Source organism: Aythya ferina, assembly GCF_964211825.1.
Source record: "Aythya ferina genome assembly, chromosome: 1".
Classification (NCBI taxonomy): Eukaryota; Metazoa; Chordata; class Aves; order Anseriformes; family Anatidae; genus Aythya; species Aythya ferina.
In genome coordinates this window covers 61,938,601-61,955,560 of record NC_140296.1, presented here as the reverse complement: position 1 = coordinate 61,955,560, position 16,960 = coordinate 61,938,601, and the positions used below count along the sequence as shown (strand labels likewise).

General features: G+C 39.0%; 1 protein-coding gene across 1 annotated transcript in view; it reads right to left on the bottom strand.

The window, feature by feature from the left end:
• The window catches only part of COL4A1 (collagen type IV alpha 1 chain), a 127,984-nt gene that overhangs the window by 75,245 nt on the left and 35,779 nt on the right, over positions 1-16,960 (bottom strand). Inside the window, exon 2 of the mRNA XM_084515177.1 lies at positions 4,195-4,245. Coding sequence (XP_084371303.1) covers positions 4,195-4,245 — 51 coding nt within the window. The remainder of the gene's footprint in view (positions 1-4,194; positions 4,246-16,960) is intronic.

Below are 16,960 nucleotides of genomic sequence, written 5' to 3'. Positions count from 1 at the left end.
CTCACTGCTTCTACCCAGGTACAGTAGCCCAAACTACATCTCATATGGTGAAACTCCTACATCTTTTCTAGAAGCAGTTCAAATTCTGAGAACTGCAAAAGGTAAACGTTTTGTCCAGGGAAGCTTAGCCTCTAAAACCTGTTTTGACAGATGTTTCTCTAATGTCTGATTCATTCGTTCTACTTTTCTGGAGAAGGAAGGATGCCATGGAGTATGAAACTCCCATTTCATTGTTAAGGTTATCGTTAATTCTTGAAAAATAGATGAAGTAAAATGACTTCCTTGATCTGAGTCTATATTTTCAACAACCCCATATCTAGGGATTATTTGTTCCAGGATTACCTTTATCACCACACTAGCTGTTGCTGATACTGAAGGAAAAGCTTCTACCCATCCTGGCAAAGGGTCACTTAATACTAGCAAGTACTTAAATCTACCTACTTTAGGTAATTCAGTTAAAATCTACTTGGATACTTTGAAAAGGTCGAAGTCCTGGCTCCCGCCCACCCAGAGGCTGTTTCTGCAGACCTTCTTATTCACTCATTGGCATGTTATGCAACTATTACACACCTACTTATCTATGGTATACATGCCTATACATACATATTTTCTTAATACAGCATCACACAATGCCTGGACTCCCCAATGGCTTCCTTGATGTAGAACAGCTAAAATTTCCCTCATTATTTATTTACCATTTCTCTCCCATCAGGGAGAATCCACCGTCCTTCAGTCTCCTTCGCTCCTAACTCCCTGAAGGCTTCTACCTCTTTTTCACTGAATATTTGCTTTTCAGGTGGAGGTTTTATTTCAGGTACAAGAAGCAGCTTCGCTTCTACTTGTCATTGCAAAGCTGATTCTTTAGCCTTTTCATCTGCAATTCTGCTTCCCCATTCAAGTAGGGAGTTTCCTTTTTGATGTCCTTTCACGTGCACCACAGCAATCTCTTCTGGTGGTAACAGATTTTCCAAAATCTGTCTAATTAATTATTCATGGACCAATTCCTTTCCCTTGCTGTTTACTAAGCCCCTTTCTTCCCAATTTTTTCCAAATGTATGTACCACCCCATATGCATATCGTGAGTCAGTATTTATAGTTTCCTGTTTCCTTTTAACAACTTTAATGTTTGATCTAATGCATATAATTCACAAGTTTGAGCTGACCAATTACTAGGCAGTTTTGCCATTTCTTCAACATTCCCATCTGTTCCTTCAATGATGGCATAACCATTGCATCGCCTCCTTTGTACTACCCTAGAAGATCCATCTATAAACAATATTTCCCCTTCCTCTAAGGGCACCTCCTGTAAATCTAATCTTATCTTTGTCTGGTAATTTATTAGACCTAAGCACTTATGTTCCATATTCATTGGATCTTCAATTCCCTTTGACAAGAAGAAGGCAGGATTCAAAACAGGTTCTGTAGTTATAGTTAAATCATCCTTTTCAATTAGAATAGCTTCATATTTTATTATTTTGGAGTCTTTCAGCCACCTTCCTGCTTTCTGAGTGAGAACAGTCTTCAGTTGGTGAGGGGTAACAACAATCAGTTGTCCTCCAAAGGTCAATTTCCTGCTCTCTTCTACTAATAAGGCAGTTGCTGCTACTGCCTGAATGCATTCTGACCATCCCTGGGACACGGGGTCTAATAATTTAGGCAAATACGCTACAGCTTTCCTCTTATCTCCCCACTCTTGGGTTAAGACCCCCAAAGCAGCACCCTCACTTACAGTTATAAAAAGATTTATTTCTTTAGGGCGGGAAGAGCTAAGACTGGTGCTGTAATAAGATCTTTTTTTTTTTTTTTTTTTTTTTTAATTTTCCACTACTTTTTCCTCTTTAGTCCAGTTCACTATATTGGATTCTTTGTGCAGTAATTTGAGATATAATTTCTTTGTTTTCTGCGCATATGCCTCTATCCACAGTCTGCAATATCCAATTAAACCTAAAAATTTTCTCAATTCCTTCTTTGTTCTAGGGAGAGGAAGTTGCACAATTCCCTGAATCCTTCCAGGGTTTATTCTTCATCTACCCTCAGAGACTAAATGTCCCAAATACCTAACCTCTTTTTCTACGTACTGTACTTTATCTTCAGGTACCCTTAATCCATGTTTTCCTAAAAAATTCAGGAGTTTGTTTGTGGCTTCTTTTACTTCTGATTTTTCTACCCCAGATGTTAATAAATCATCTACATACTGTAACAACTTCACCCCTTCTGGAATCTGAAATGTTTCTAAAATCTTTTCCAATTCTTGCCCAAACAAATTAGGGGGTTCAGTGAATCCCTGATGCAAAACAGTCCATCTATATTGCTGTTTATGGACTGTTTCTGGGTCTTCCCATTCAAATGTAAAAATATCCCAACTTTCAGGATCCAGTGGGCATGCCCAGAAGACATCCTTTAAATCTCTAACGCTGAACTATTTGTGCTCATAAGGGATTTTACTCATCAGGGAGGGTATAAGGGTTACGAACCATAGGGCGGCGCTTTCCTGTTATCTCATTGACTCTTCTCAGGTCTTGTACTAATTGGTACGGACCATTTGGCTTTTGTACTCATAAAATTGGAGTGACAAACACTATCATTTAACAATTTACCTTTAAACAATGTAACTCTGTGCAAAAACAATATTTTTGTTCTCACAGAACACAGATGGAAACAACTGAAGTGTTTTACATTTTATTTCCCCAAACTATCATTTTTTAAAATGATCTAGTTACAAGATGCTGGCATACTCTATGAACTGCAAACTAATGGCTTTCAACATGAGGGTTGTTATATAATATCTATCTGTTTCTACAATTCATTTGTACTTATAACTGAAAAATAAGATCAAGATATTAAGGAACAATTTCAGAGTTCCAGACCCTTAGCTAATTTTTGCCTTATTTGTTTTTAATAGATGGCTGACTTTTATTAAACAGATAATAATTGGTCATTAAAAAAAAGGAGACTTCATCTTAAAGATGTTTTCTAACTTGACACATTTCATGTTTCTCAGAACATTAATCTACGTTCTGCTACAAATAAAATTATCTCTGCTTTATTTTCTAATTAAGCCACTTACGTTCCTCTGTTTTGGAGAACACCAAAGAAAAGCCACCAACAAACATTCTTAAAATCCTCATCTGTAAATATGTAGCTATCGCATATGAGACAATGTAGAAAACTGGATGTGTATTTACATATTAAAAAAGCCAACAATTAAAGAAAAAAACACTCTTCTAAGTACTCCTTTGGGTGACCTAAACAACTTACCTTGAAAAATGTACCCACTGCAATCACAGGATGATAAAACCATTGGTTTACACTCATTTGTAATGGTAGATATACAGTACGTGTGCATGCACAACCAAAGATAGTGTAGATTAAAATCTCTACAGCAAAATTGAAAGAGATAAGGAAAGTGATTGAGTGTCTACAATATTTACTGAAGTAGGTAACTTGCAGAGGGAATTCATGGAATGTTTAAGTACACTGTATTTTTTCTTCACTGCTATTTGCTTCAAAAGAAACCTTTAATACATATTTTTTGTTTCATACACAGAAAGAGCTTGCACAGCTGAATGAACAGATTTGCAAGGTTCTGTTAAAAAAAAAAAAAAAAAAAGGAAATTTTTTTTTTCCTTGATCTGAAATATTTTTCTGTATTTGAGTTTATTATCAACTTCCTTCTTCCTACTGGATGTCATTGCCTCTGGGGTTACCTGACCCCTGGTCAAGGTATGTTGCTTATGATGCATCACAGCCCACAGACTTCCTGGAAAGCACTGAGGGGACCATTTCTGAATGGAGGTGCTCACCTCTCTCCCAAAGGTGGTCAAGAATGTCAAACCAAGATCTGCACTGGAAGTCTGGAGGTGAGGCATGGGAAAGATGAGGCACGAGAAAGGTGAGGCTGACGGGTCAGCATCACGCTCAGTGGGGACAGAGAGAGGGCATGGCTAAGCACCAGGCTGGGGGCTTCACCCAACAGTGATGGCATTAGGCATTTCCCACCCCAAGCCTCCAGCCCCCTGCCACTGCAGATACTGAGGCGGCAGCATTTTGGAAACACTGCTTAAAGGGCCTGACAATGTTCTATGGTGATACAAATGCCCAGGGAAACCCACGGATGACCTGCCGCCCAGTAGATTATACACTGTGTGGTTTAAGTAAGAGAGATAATGAAGCAGAGACAGCTGACATACTCACCTTTTGCCCTTTTACTCCACTGCAGTCACATTTTCCACAACCGGAACAACCCTGAAAATAAAACAGAAATAGAAGATTAATTGTCTGAACTGGGTGACAGTCAAAAAATACAGCAACAAGTCAGGGATATCAGCAGGGTGGTCAGCACATGGAATGTCCACTTAAGCCCAATGCAGTACTTTGCTATCTTTATACAGACGTACATTCTGTCACAGTCAAAGACGATTTTGTAAAAAAAAAAAAAAAAAAAAAAAAAAAGCTGTAGTTTTTACTCATTAATAAAAATGCTGTATTGCTTTTAAATCATTGTATTTCGGGGCCAGCATTTTCAATATAAATCATTATTCCAGAACACATGCATATTCTCCATCTAACAATATGAAAGTCTCAAGTCCCAATTCAAAACAACTTCTGAACTTGCCTCTAGGATTCTTCTGCATTTATACATTCAAAGCCCAACAGATTTTTTTAAATAAAATCAATCCTTTCTTAGAAGCATCTCTTTAGTACCAGTTCATCAATAAATGGCTGCACGCATACTTAATCTCTATAAATACATGTCATTGCTTTGAGGAGAAAGGAATGGGGAAACTGTATTTCATGACTTATCTCCCACAGTTAAGGAAGAAAACAGAAGACCTGAAAAATACAGTCTTTGGTTATTTTTTGAAGATGCAAAATATTGTCTATACCCTTTGGGTCTTTACTCTGAGATCTTGATATTGATTTACTCAATTTTTTAATCAGTGATTTGCAGTCTTCAGATATGAAAAAAAAAAAAAAGGTTTTTAAAGGAAATTAAAATACTGGTATAATTACCATGGTACACTATCTAAACAAGCACATCTGCAAATACTTCACAAAATCAAGCCAAACCACAGCCTTCAAAAGGGTAAACTGCTCCTAATCTTAAACATTAGATAAGGAGACAATTGTTAATGTTTACTGGACTGGCAATGACTATCTCCAGGGTTCTGGTCCCTTCTTACATCTACTTTACATTTCAGATGATCTCCTTTCTTGCTTTCTGTAATGCCAAACTGTAATTGTCATTATGATGGGAAATCTTCCATTTAGGAAAAGCACATTCACTGCAGCAGAAGAATGTATGCAAACACATGAGTAAAGAAAAGCATAGCCAGTCTGAATTCCTTTCCAGTCAATACTGCAGAGATTCTTTTCCTGAAAGATTTTGTTTTCTCAGTACAGCAGTACCTTATGGGGTTTCTACACTACATAAACTAAAGTCTAGATGCAGTTAACTTCTACCTCCAGAAAATGTCAGTACTTCAGCATAAATGTTGACAGACTCCCAAATTTATCTGGATTCTGTAAAGTAAAATTCTGGAGGCCAGGTGGACAGGAGAATTTGGGAGAGGGGGGTCTTCATCTCAGGAGGGAAGGGCGGTGCACTGTGCAGCTGGCTCTGCTAGTCCCGACAGCTGATCTCAACACCTGAAATACTCCAAAGTGTAACTTCCCTCAGAAGTAAGGGAGAGAGACTCCTGCTTTAGATGTTTGAGGATGGGAGCTCAATGAGAATAAATGCTACTAAAAGCTTTCACACTTTTGTTCATATAAGCCAAGAGAGAGAGACTTGAGAGATTTGGAAGTCTGTTTGTTTGTTCTAAGTCAATAATAATTAAATGGTTGAGATTTCTATCACATACTCATGAAGAGACGCTCATATTTTTGCAAAACATGAAAGCTGGTAACAGATGAGAGAAGTCAGATTAACTGATGCCCAAGTGAAAGCTTATGGTTGCTCTGTGTTACCAAAGTACTCCTGCACTCTCAAGTACATCTGGACTACTCCCTACTTCTCCTCCTCATAGTCATGAAGCAGCTGGTGAGTAACTCAGGCAGTCTATCACTTTTATAGTTGTTGTGCCCCTCAGAAACAAACTACGAGGAAAACAAGCAAAAATGTATATCCCTGAATATTCTACTAATGCACATGAGATACTTCATTAGTCCTAGTAAGCCATTAACTGGAAGCAGTCAGGGGCAGCATCTCTCCAGAATGAGCTCTCAGCAAGGATGCTGAGCGTCCATCCCTTCATGCCTACGGAATACAGAAGCTACAGGGACCTCAGTGCTGCTGGGAAGTCAGAGCAAATGCACCCAAACTGTTCTAAATTTGGAAAGAGACCAATAAACATTCTCACTCAGGAAAGTTTGATAATACAGTAACACTTTTTAAGTACATTTACTTTTAAAGCAAAGCATCAAAGAGAACTTGGGTTTTAATGCTTAAAATAAAATTACTAAAGGCTGTCCAATAAAACTAAAATACCAGCTCCTGAAGCATTTGTTGCTTTTGATGCTATCTTTATATATATATATATGTAGATCTGCTGAGTTTGTTGTTTGATGTTAAATTTTCTCCACATTCATATAAAGCAACAATATTCCTATTTTTCTCTTACATTATACTGTAGAAAGACAATTGGATCTGAAAACAATGCCAACACATGCTACAACGCCAACTCAGTACTGACCAGTAGGGAAAAGTGCCACTCTCTGAATAATCAACTTCACTTCTTGCAGTACATGGTTTTGCCCAGAAAAGCATTGGGCCTCCCATTTCAAGAACTGACCCTATACAACCTCTCTTAGTTTTTCAGACCTGATGAGATCACAGCTGGAGGACGCATGCCTGCAGCTCATACTTCCTCCTCCAGCATCATGTAGAATGTTATCAGTTGTATCAACACATCCCTTAAATTCAGAAGAAGTCTGTTTTAATTGCATCTGGGAATGCAATTAAAATACGTCATTGTATCATTATAAACATCTGTTTTCAAGTTAATCCCCTCATATTTCCTTCAGCCTGTTATTTAACATGCACCATTTTAGAAAAAGGTATGTTGCTATTTATTTTCAGTTGGGTTTTGTTCTTAAATCTGGCATGGCCAGAAGAATGGATTTGTGCTTTCAGGTCTCCTTTTGTGCTCCCCAAAATGACTTCATTATATTCCATTTTTCCTGTTTCTTAAGCCTCAGTTTAGAAAAACATAAGGTAAAAAAGTACAGAGCATCAGGAGGCACAGCTGCATAACGTCCTATTTGCAGTCAAGTGCTGTAACCTACTATGCCAGAGCACGCCACCTGTACTCCAAAATTCCATGTTTATTTTACAGTAGCATCATCTCCTACTGTTACTGACTGTAACCTTTATAAACAGATGGAAGATTGGCTAACAATGACAATCTCTACTGGATAACATTATCTGCAGCTACCAATGCCTATTTTTGAATCTAAAGGATGTGACAAGATTCTGCATATGCTAGGAAGAAGTATGAACTTTTTCCTCCTGGTCATCTGGGAAGATGGGAGGCACAGACTGGAAAAAGCTTATGGATCAAATGTCAGTTTAAGGAGGTCAAAGGGGCATTTAAGTAATGAGGTGGGAAACTGGGAGAACAAGATGTTTATAGCAGGTACAGGAATAAGGATTTGTGTTAATTTGACCTACTGTGCTTACAAACATCTATTCACTGCAGTCTCCCTTTATTTGACAGTAAGAAACAGGCATTTCTGGGCTGGGATTCATCTCACCTATTTCGGATGTTTGCTTTCAATGTCAATGAATCACACCTTGGAGGACAAAGCAGGAGAGACCGAAATAAGCAAGTATGGGCTACATATGAGAACAAGGGTAAAAATGGAGAGCGAAGTGTACACACACAGACAATTAGAGGGCTAAGGGATACAGAGGGCTACAGGGATGGAGAATTATAATATCTCCTAATTCCTCAAAAAGTATTGTAATTTATCTGAGTATCTTCTGAACAGTGAACATGGAGATCTGCATTTCTGAAGCTCATTTAGGAATGACTTATGAACCTTGCACAATCAAGTCCTAAATGTGAAACTTCATCCTGAAGGAAAAATGATAATCATCTCAAGGTAAGTGAGATGAAACTATGCAAATTATTACTCTTACTTGAAATTGTTCTGATTTAGAACAAGTCTAATATGAAGAATCCAGTTTGTGATTTCCCACCACACATGGCTAGAGATGGGAAAAATATTCTTGTCCTATCTCCTAGGCATCCTCTTTGAAACAGTGTCTTCTCCAGGAACCGCATGGAGCTTGGAGCAATCACTGCTGTCCTCCAAGTGAAAAAAACAGAGAAGGAATGGTGCTGTGCAGGAAGTATAATGCGTAGTGGGGGAGGCACTGAAAAGGAAGGGTCTTTATTCCTTGTGTAGCAGTTAATTAGATTGACCCAAAGATCTTTGCCAGATGCACCTACTCTGCATGGCCAGCTAGCAGGTTTCAAACAGCCACAGCTCCCTTGCAGCTCAGGCTAGCCTGTTAGATAATATTTGGTGGCATTCATTCTTCTTACTCCTCCCACAAAATACCAGTTAGCCCAGAAGCACAAGCTCATTTTAGCAGTACAAATTGCTTTATTTTTTGACAAGCATTTCCGTTCTGTTTCTTCCTCCCAGACTGTCTGCAACTGATAAGCTTTGTGAATCACGCTAGCAAATCAGTATAAAACTACAAAAAAGATTATGCCATTTTAACATCACGTGTGGGAACGTGCTTCATGCAGACTGAATATTTGCCTAAAGGAGAGACATTTGTTTACTATCATGCTAAAGGAAAGCCCTAAAAGCACCCAGCCCAGCCCCTGCCTACTCAGGCCTCAGGGGTGCTCAGCCCTGAAAGCAGCACTGCTGAAACTTCCTGCAGCGGATGGGAGAAACTCTGCTCTGCAATTCCGTTTCTAACACATCTGTCAGACTACAGACTTTCGCATTTTGGTCTATTTTTCCCCGTCCAGCTACTTTCCTGGCAGTCGAGGACTATTGCTTGGAACACGTACAGGAACAATACAAACAGCCAGAGTAGCAGCCTACGAGGGAGACGGCGGCCATATTTGGAAATGCCCCGTGTCTGGAGGCTGCAGAGAGCACCCAAAGGGCACAAAGGCAGAGCTGGTTCCTGGACACTCGTCTTTCTCGCACAAGTGTTTTTTTCACGACAGAATGCAGTTTCCCATCCCACAATATCAGCCCAGCCTTGGTTGAGTTTCCTGCAGGCACAGGCCAATTGCATTGGCCTCAGTCTAGTTCCAGTCTTGCATTGTACACCACAGGTATAAGGCAGATACCCGATATGTTTCTCACTGTTTACTCAACGTTATTTGTGTTGAAAATCGCATTCCAGGGCACATAGTCACTTCCCCTATACCAAAATGCAATGTCTTGCCAGTGATTGAAAACCTTGTGAACAGGTGACCAATGAGGCTAGCACAGATGTTAAAATTCTGGGACTATTCACCGTTTCTAATTCATATCTGAAATGCTTCAACAAGCAAAAATACTTATTTCATCTCATAATTTATTCATTATAAAATGTCATTTTGTGTTTAGACGTTACACTGATCATGTTTTCTGATGAGAATAGTAAAGATTTCCCTGTCTGCTTTGCTTTAGTTCAAATCCCAATTTGGACTGCATCCTAGCACCAATTCCCAGTTCAAACACCAATTTTGGTTATGTCAGTGGGATGTTTCTGTGACAGCTTCAAGTGACAGCTCAACCTCCTCCCACCAGACAATCTTTCCTCCCCTGTGCTATCTTAATCACAGCAGAGATTTATCTCTACATAGCAAAGACTGCACTTCTACCTGCGCACACATATGTACAGCTCATGTAGCTGACAAAAGAACTGGATCAATAGATGTCTTCAGTTTCACATCCCACCAAATACGGGAACAGGGAAGTGATGCCAACAGCAGGATACTTATCTCAAATTCTTCACATATTTTCTTCTCTTCAGAATGTCAAAATAGCTCCCTAGCTGCATTACTATTCCCATGTTTACCCTTTGGATAGAACTGCACTGAATTAGCTGAACTGTTCTTTTTGTATGTAAAATATCATCAGAGGAAATCACTACTAATCAGTTAACTGCAACACTCAGATAAAATATTTTTCTTAACTGATTTTTCAGTCCATTAACAACTTCAAAAAAAAATCACATTGCTACAACTTCTGAGTTGCATCTAGCTAGAACAAAAAGGATAACAAGAAAAGAAAGAATGTCTTATTTGTCCCTGTAATGTTAGATTTAGATTTATTTTAGATTTTGGAAACAGGTTGCTATACTTGAAGAGTATAAACTCCTTCTCCTCTTTTTTTTTTTTCTTTTTTTTTTTTTTTCTGAAATAAATATAGCAGGATGAAAAGCTTCATTGTTTCTTTATCTCACCATACTGTATTTATACAAAAGGATAAAAATATTTGCAAGAAACATCCAATTTAATCTATTAAAAAGGACCTAAATGTCTAACTTATGAACTTCTAGGTCTTTACAGACTACAGTGATAAGGTATGGATCAGTATTAATATAAGTGTTAGCTACAAGTACATGTTGAAATATTATATTTGTAAGGTTAATTTATGTATTGATCTCCTGGTTGATAGAAAGTCTGTGGAAGAAAATGATTTTTTTTCCTGCCTACGTTTTTTCCTAGGATTTTCACAAAGCAAACCGACTGTTCATTATAAGAACACAATTCTTCCTTGCCATAATTAAGGGGAAAAACAAACAAACAAAAAAAAAACAAAAAACAAACAAAAAAACAACAACAACAAACAAACAAACAAACAAACAACAACAACAACAAAAACACTAACACAGAACTACCACACCTCAAAGTCATATTCCTCCTTCAAAACAGAGCTTTGCATGAAGTATTTGACCCAGACTTAAAAGTTGTGCTATACATTACCTCCTGCCTCAGAGGGTTGAGTTCATTTCTCTCAGAAGAACAAGAAACATGATGTGCTGTGGAGCATTTCAAAGGCAAGACTGACCCCCCTTTTTCCACTGAAATAATTTCATTTCACATGGCACATTGAAATCTTATTAGATCGGAGATGGGAACCTGAGCATCTTCCTCAATGTGCAAAGCAGTGGAGTATAAAGGCATTTTCACCTGCTTTCATCCTGCCTCCACAACAGCTGGGTATGGAACCACACTACAGCAGTGTGAGAGTAGATATCCCAAGTGCAGGCTGTCAAGCAGGTACTCAAAACCCCCTGACTACACTGAACACGGGTATCTTCAAAATTCAAGGAAATACCATAATGAAAAAGCAACTCCTTTCTGAGTCCAGGTATATTTTCTTTGCTCTTAGCAAATGATGAAAAATCAAACAAGTCAAAGTGCACTATTAAAGCATTTCTCAAAAATGTCTCTGATTTCTTTTTAAAAAATTGTTATTCTTAATAATTTCTTTTACTGTTTTATTCCTTGAATATGGTTTACATTTTTTATTTCACCAATTCTAAAGTCGTATTTTTCATCAAATCACCAACTTGCTGACAAACTCACCCAATCCTGATCAAAATCTACCAGCTTTTCATTTTTAAAGGTTATACTTTTCCTTCATTAGTGTTTGAAATGGAGCAATTGTTGCAATGTAGATTGGGATGTATCCTCTTTTGTCATCAGAAAAACAGTCAGTTTAATTGTAGCATCTGAACAGAAAATTTCACTTCAGAATGAATCAACTTGTAAGGCTAGCTTGAAGTTAATTATACAACATATTACTTTGATGACAATTAGCTTTAACTGATAATTAGCATGGTATCTGTTTGCCTACTTATTCTAAGTATATTTCATCAATGGAAACCTTGGCATAAGCATTAGAAAAGTACTGTGGGCAAGCAGAGGAAGATTCACACACAGGGGATTTAGCAGTTCAAGCTTTGTCAAAAGTGCTGAGAGAGAGTGGTGACTTGGTGCAGTCACTAACTCAGTTATTCCCATACGCTCTGCTGTGACAGGGGTAGCTGCTTTTTGGCGATGTCTGTGCTAAAAGACTGGCCTTGATCATATGCCTAAACAGTGGAAGTCTGCCCTTTTCAGGAGTTAGTAGGAAGCCAACTGTCCTGGACTGACAGATGAACTTCAACCCACAAAATGGTTCAGGAAGAGGAACGCTTGTCATGCCTTCACTTTCAGGACTTAAAGCAGAGAACAGAAATGCAGGACAGCTCTCATTTCAGTTGTAAAGACACCTATTTCAGATATCACTAGACAGATAAATAATAGAGAGAAGAGGATATTTTATGATTTTATAATGTTATAATATTTATAATGTCCAGTCTTTCCGTCTCTTTCCTTCTCTTCAAAGTCAAAAAAAAACCACAAACAACCTAAAAACTTGGCAACTTATCTTCATGTCCATTTTTGTTACCCAGCATATCAAGGACGGACTACTATTACGACTGTTCTGGGAATTCCTTGAACCAAGGGATGGCTTATTGGTTTTACAGCTTTCCACCTCTAGGTCTCCAAATTAAGTTCAGCTCTAGTCAGCAGTAACTGAAAGTTTCTGTCATGTAGTAGCTATTTAAAATCCTTGGTTGTGTCATTTCTATTTTCTGTAAATCCAGTATTCATAGAGCACAGTAGAATAGTGCCATTCACGATGTCCTGTGGTATCCCACCTGCCTCCAGATTCCAAGCCAGGTGGCAACAGCTCTCCCCTCAGTCCCAGGTAGTATCTGCCATGTCTGATAAGTCTCTCGCATGGTTCTAGATGCCTAGGTTTAAGCAACAGTAATAAGTGCAACCCAGTTTCTGTAGACTCATTAAACCTTGCATGCATAAGAAGAATTAAAATTCTCATACTGCTGAAGACCTCCCTTGGATGTACGTTGATGTACATGGGTAGGACAGAAAAAAACAGAAGTGGTCCCCACTTGCTCTCTGTTAATGCAGAGTTGTTCTCCTAACACATCTTCTAGGAATAGCTTTAGACTAGATAAGAAATGTCCTGTAACAATCGTACACAGTGGAAAACTGTGGCACTGCCGTTGTCAATGCATCAGGCAAGTACCACTTTTAATCTGAGGGAAACTTTAAGCAAGTCTCACCCAAACTGGCATATAACTGAAAGAAATGAGAATTTACTGTCTGAAGTATCATCATGGACAATGAAATTTGAAATATTTACAACAATTCAACTTTGGTTTTATTTAAAATCCTCTTACAAGTTTCACAAAACTGGTTCTCTACAAATAAATCTCTATATAATATAGTTGGAAATAAATTCTTTATTGCTTTTGGGACATGAGGGGCTGTTTGTAGATTTTGGCAAGTTTTTCTTCTGTTTGGCCAGAGGCTGTATTTGTTTTGTTGTTGTTGTTTTTAGTGTTACCAGAATCCTTCAGGATGTTCACACAAAAACTGCAGACAGACCACAGATACTTATCAGAGATCTCCAGTGTATTTTGGCCACTCAAAAAATATTGTCTCTTTTTTTTTTTTTTTAATACTTAATACAATTATTTCAGAAAATATTTATTTTTTAAATTAGCATTGGTAGAAGTACTCAGTAAAAAGCTGTAATAAATGAACAGTCACATCTTAGTCAAATGAATCCCAGATTTCTGGATCTGAAATGTTTCATCACAGGGACCTCATTTCTGACATTCCTTTCCAAATTCCCCAATGGTCTGTCCTGGAGGTAGGGTCATGGGAGTCCCCTGAAAGCTGCTCTGTGAACACGACTTTCCTGCTGCTGCTGTGAACATCATTTTCACAAAGCAATGCAAATCCTGGGGGCTTCCAGTCAGTTCACAGGAAATATAAAGCTATTCCTGTTGTTCCATATTTGGACAAAAATGACATTTAAAGCAAACATTTCCTCAAACTAAAATCCTTTACAGGAAGCTCTGACAAGAATCAAGGTATTTGCTTATTTAGTAAAGTTTTCAAAATATCACCTTATGCCACTCTGTTCTGCACAGCTCAAACTGTGCAGAATACTAACTAATGCAAATACTAACTAATCTCATTATCGTTATAATACAAACCCGTCCATCAGTAAACGTACAAGCAGATCTAAATCCACAGACTACCAGATATTGTTTAGCCTCCAGCAAACAGAGACTACTGTATTTACCAAGGGACTACTGTCTATCCAGTTGTTTTTGTACCCTTTTCCTATTTAAGAACTCCATTTTTAGTTATATCTTCAAAGAAGTGAAAAATATTCCAGGTTTCAGTAGCACACAAGAGTAGGTGGATCCTTTGGTACAACAGTCACTGTTCTTCATCGGCAGCTGAGAATTAGAGTATAATCTGGGACTACCTTCTATTCAGTGAAAAGCATTTCCAGGAACACATTCCAAAAGGCATGATCCTCTCTTAATTCAGTTATGGCAACCACTGCCTATAATTCCCATCCTACTCTTCTACTTTGTGAAGAGGCAAAGTTGAGCCAGGAGATACAGATGAGAAGCTCCCATACCCCATATTGCTAACTTAAACAAACAAGTCTTGCAGGAAGGACAGAAAATTGTGCTGCAGAAGTGCCACCTCTGCAGCCATGTGGCTACAGGCCAACCTCCTGTGTGGCAGAACACCTCCAATGGAGAGAAGGCATCCTTCATAACCACCCAGCATCCTCACTTGTGTTTTCATTGATCATGGTGGTTTGCAGGACACCAAAAAACCCTCAGAGCCCATGTGTCTTTGCACATCCACGTGAGCAGTGAAGGCGCTGCACAGGGACAGAACGATGTGCCTGGTGGTCCATGACATGCGAGGTGGGCATCCTGTTAAGGCTGTTCCCCTTTCAGCCGCTACCTTGAGGGAAAGGTGACCTCCCTTTGGGCCATGTGTCTGTCCAGAGCTATTGCTGGGCTTTCACTTTTATAACCAGTACTCTCCTGGCACCTACAATGCCTGATTACATCAGGGATGGTGGAGAAAGGGTGAGTATGCAGTGGAGATGCCACCTTCAGCGACCCTACCCATCTCCAGGCTTTTCTGTAAACCTCAAGGCCAAGGAGACATGTCGGGGGAGGAAGGATGTGCAGGAAGCCAGTAGAGCAATTTTGCAAATGTTTACAGTGAGTTGGTGAGCGGTGCTTTCCCTTCCGTTAGCTGATAAACACGGACATCAACATAAACAAATAGATTTGAAAGTAACAACTTGAAAACAGTACAGCACTGGGGAGTGGAGGGCTTCTCCCTTGGCTACCGGTTGCCTAGACTAAATAAACAGAGAGGCGAAATCCTCCTGGTGGGGATAGGCACTGAAGAATGGGAGAAAGGCCCAGGAAGAAAAACTCCTGAGCCTCTAGGCCTGGGCCCTGAGGATGAACCCAGGTGACCTACAGTCCAGTACAGATAAAGACCTGTGTTTTAAACAAATGCCCCTGCCTGAGCATGGCTTTCCTTTGTGTGGGCTATAAGTACTGTGTTTTAACTTACGCAACTCCAGTTTTCACCAGGGAAGGTTATATGCATGTGCAGGTTTGCCAGGGAACCACACTCCTTGCCCAGGAGGCCTCCTGCCTCCACATCCCATATACTGCATGAATGGCATCTATTTTCACCTTCTAAGTCCTCTACTCACTATAACCAGTTTCTTATCCTTTACCTCTCCCCACTCCTGAGTCTGATTCTGTGTGACTCCTGAAAAGACTTAGCTTCATGTACATGTCCATGGCCCAGCTCCAAGTCCAAGTACCAGTAAGGGCTCTACGCCCTTTTTCTCAGGACAGACAGATTGCTCCAGGAGCAGACAACTCATGCAGTTGCTCCCTGAAACTGTGGCTAAACCTGCACGGAGGAGAGATCCCACACAGCCCCATTTCACAAGAGGTGCAGCATCCTGTGCAGCAAACAAGATTTGCCCCTACTTGTGAAATTCCACAGCTTCTAAAAGGAAAGCCTTAAGGGAAATCCCTACTGACCTCCATGGAATAGTGCAAGCATATATAATTTGTGAGTAAAATCGAAAGAGGACAGTCTGCTAGAATATTTGAAGGCTATCAAAACCTACTAGACTGCATGCAATTTTTATTGCATAAATTATCAGAACAGTCTAGAAGACTTCATTAAGAAAACACATTAAGTCTCTTTTCTTCTAGATAGGGGGTTAGCTCACTAGTCTCAGTAACACTGTGAAGAAGTGACAGTGGTAGCCTCACTCTGGACGGCAGACTCAACAAAGAGTCATAAGATTGCTAATGAGCAATTAATACCTTTTAAGAACCAAAAGGTATTCTGGAAACAGCAGCAGTAACCACAGCAGTTCCAACATCCTTGTCAAACACTGGATTTCAAATGCATGCAGCATGTTTAGTCTGCTTAGCAGCCAGCCAAAATATACACATACACAAAATTTCATTTTATAAACCCACCTTTTTTTCCACACAGATCTAAAAGCTCTTCCAAATAGGTTCATCCTATAACAAAACCACTGCTACAATAAAAAGATGCTTTTAATTCCTACAGTGAAAGATTTCAGCCAGTTGTTGTGGACAGCCAGTTCTATAGCAAGCGGACTTAAAATTGGAACATCATTTCCTAATAAATTTCCTGAAGTGAAATCTATTTTAGGGGTATTTGTATTATAATCCTACCACAAATTCTGGACTGCAAGCAGGACCAGGTGTTTATTACATGCATTTTTCTCCACTATGTTAACAAACCGCTAATCAACATCTACCAGGTCATCTTCTCTAAAGCTTAAAGTTATAACTTCAGTTCAGCTAAATTAATATTTTTGCAACAAATCATCAGCCAGACCTCTGTTTGGACTCCTAAAAATCCATAATTGGGAGTTTTTTTTCCTTTGCACCTTAACAGGCCAATCAATTCTATCTTTTCCTCCTTTTAAGGATATCATTGACTATGTACTGCTTTCTCTCTTCACAATACACCAGTAGCTTTTCATCAGTTTTTCTATACAAATCAGGTCTTAATTCCAGAAA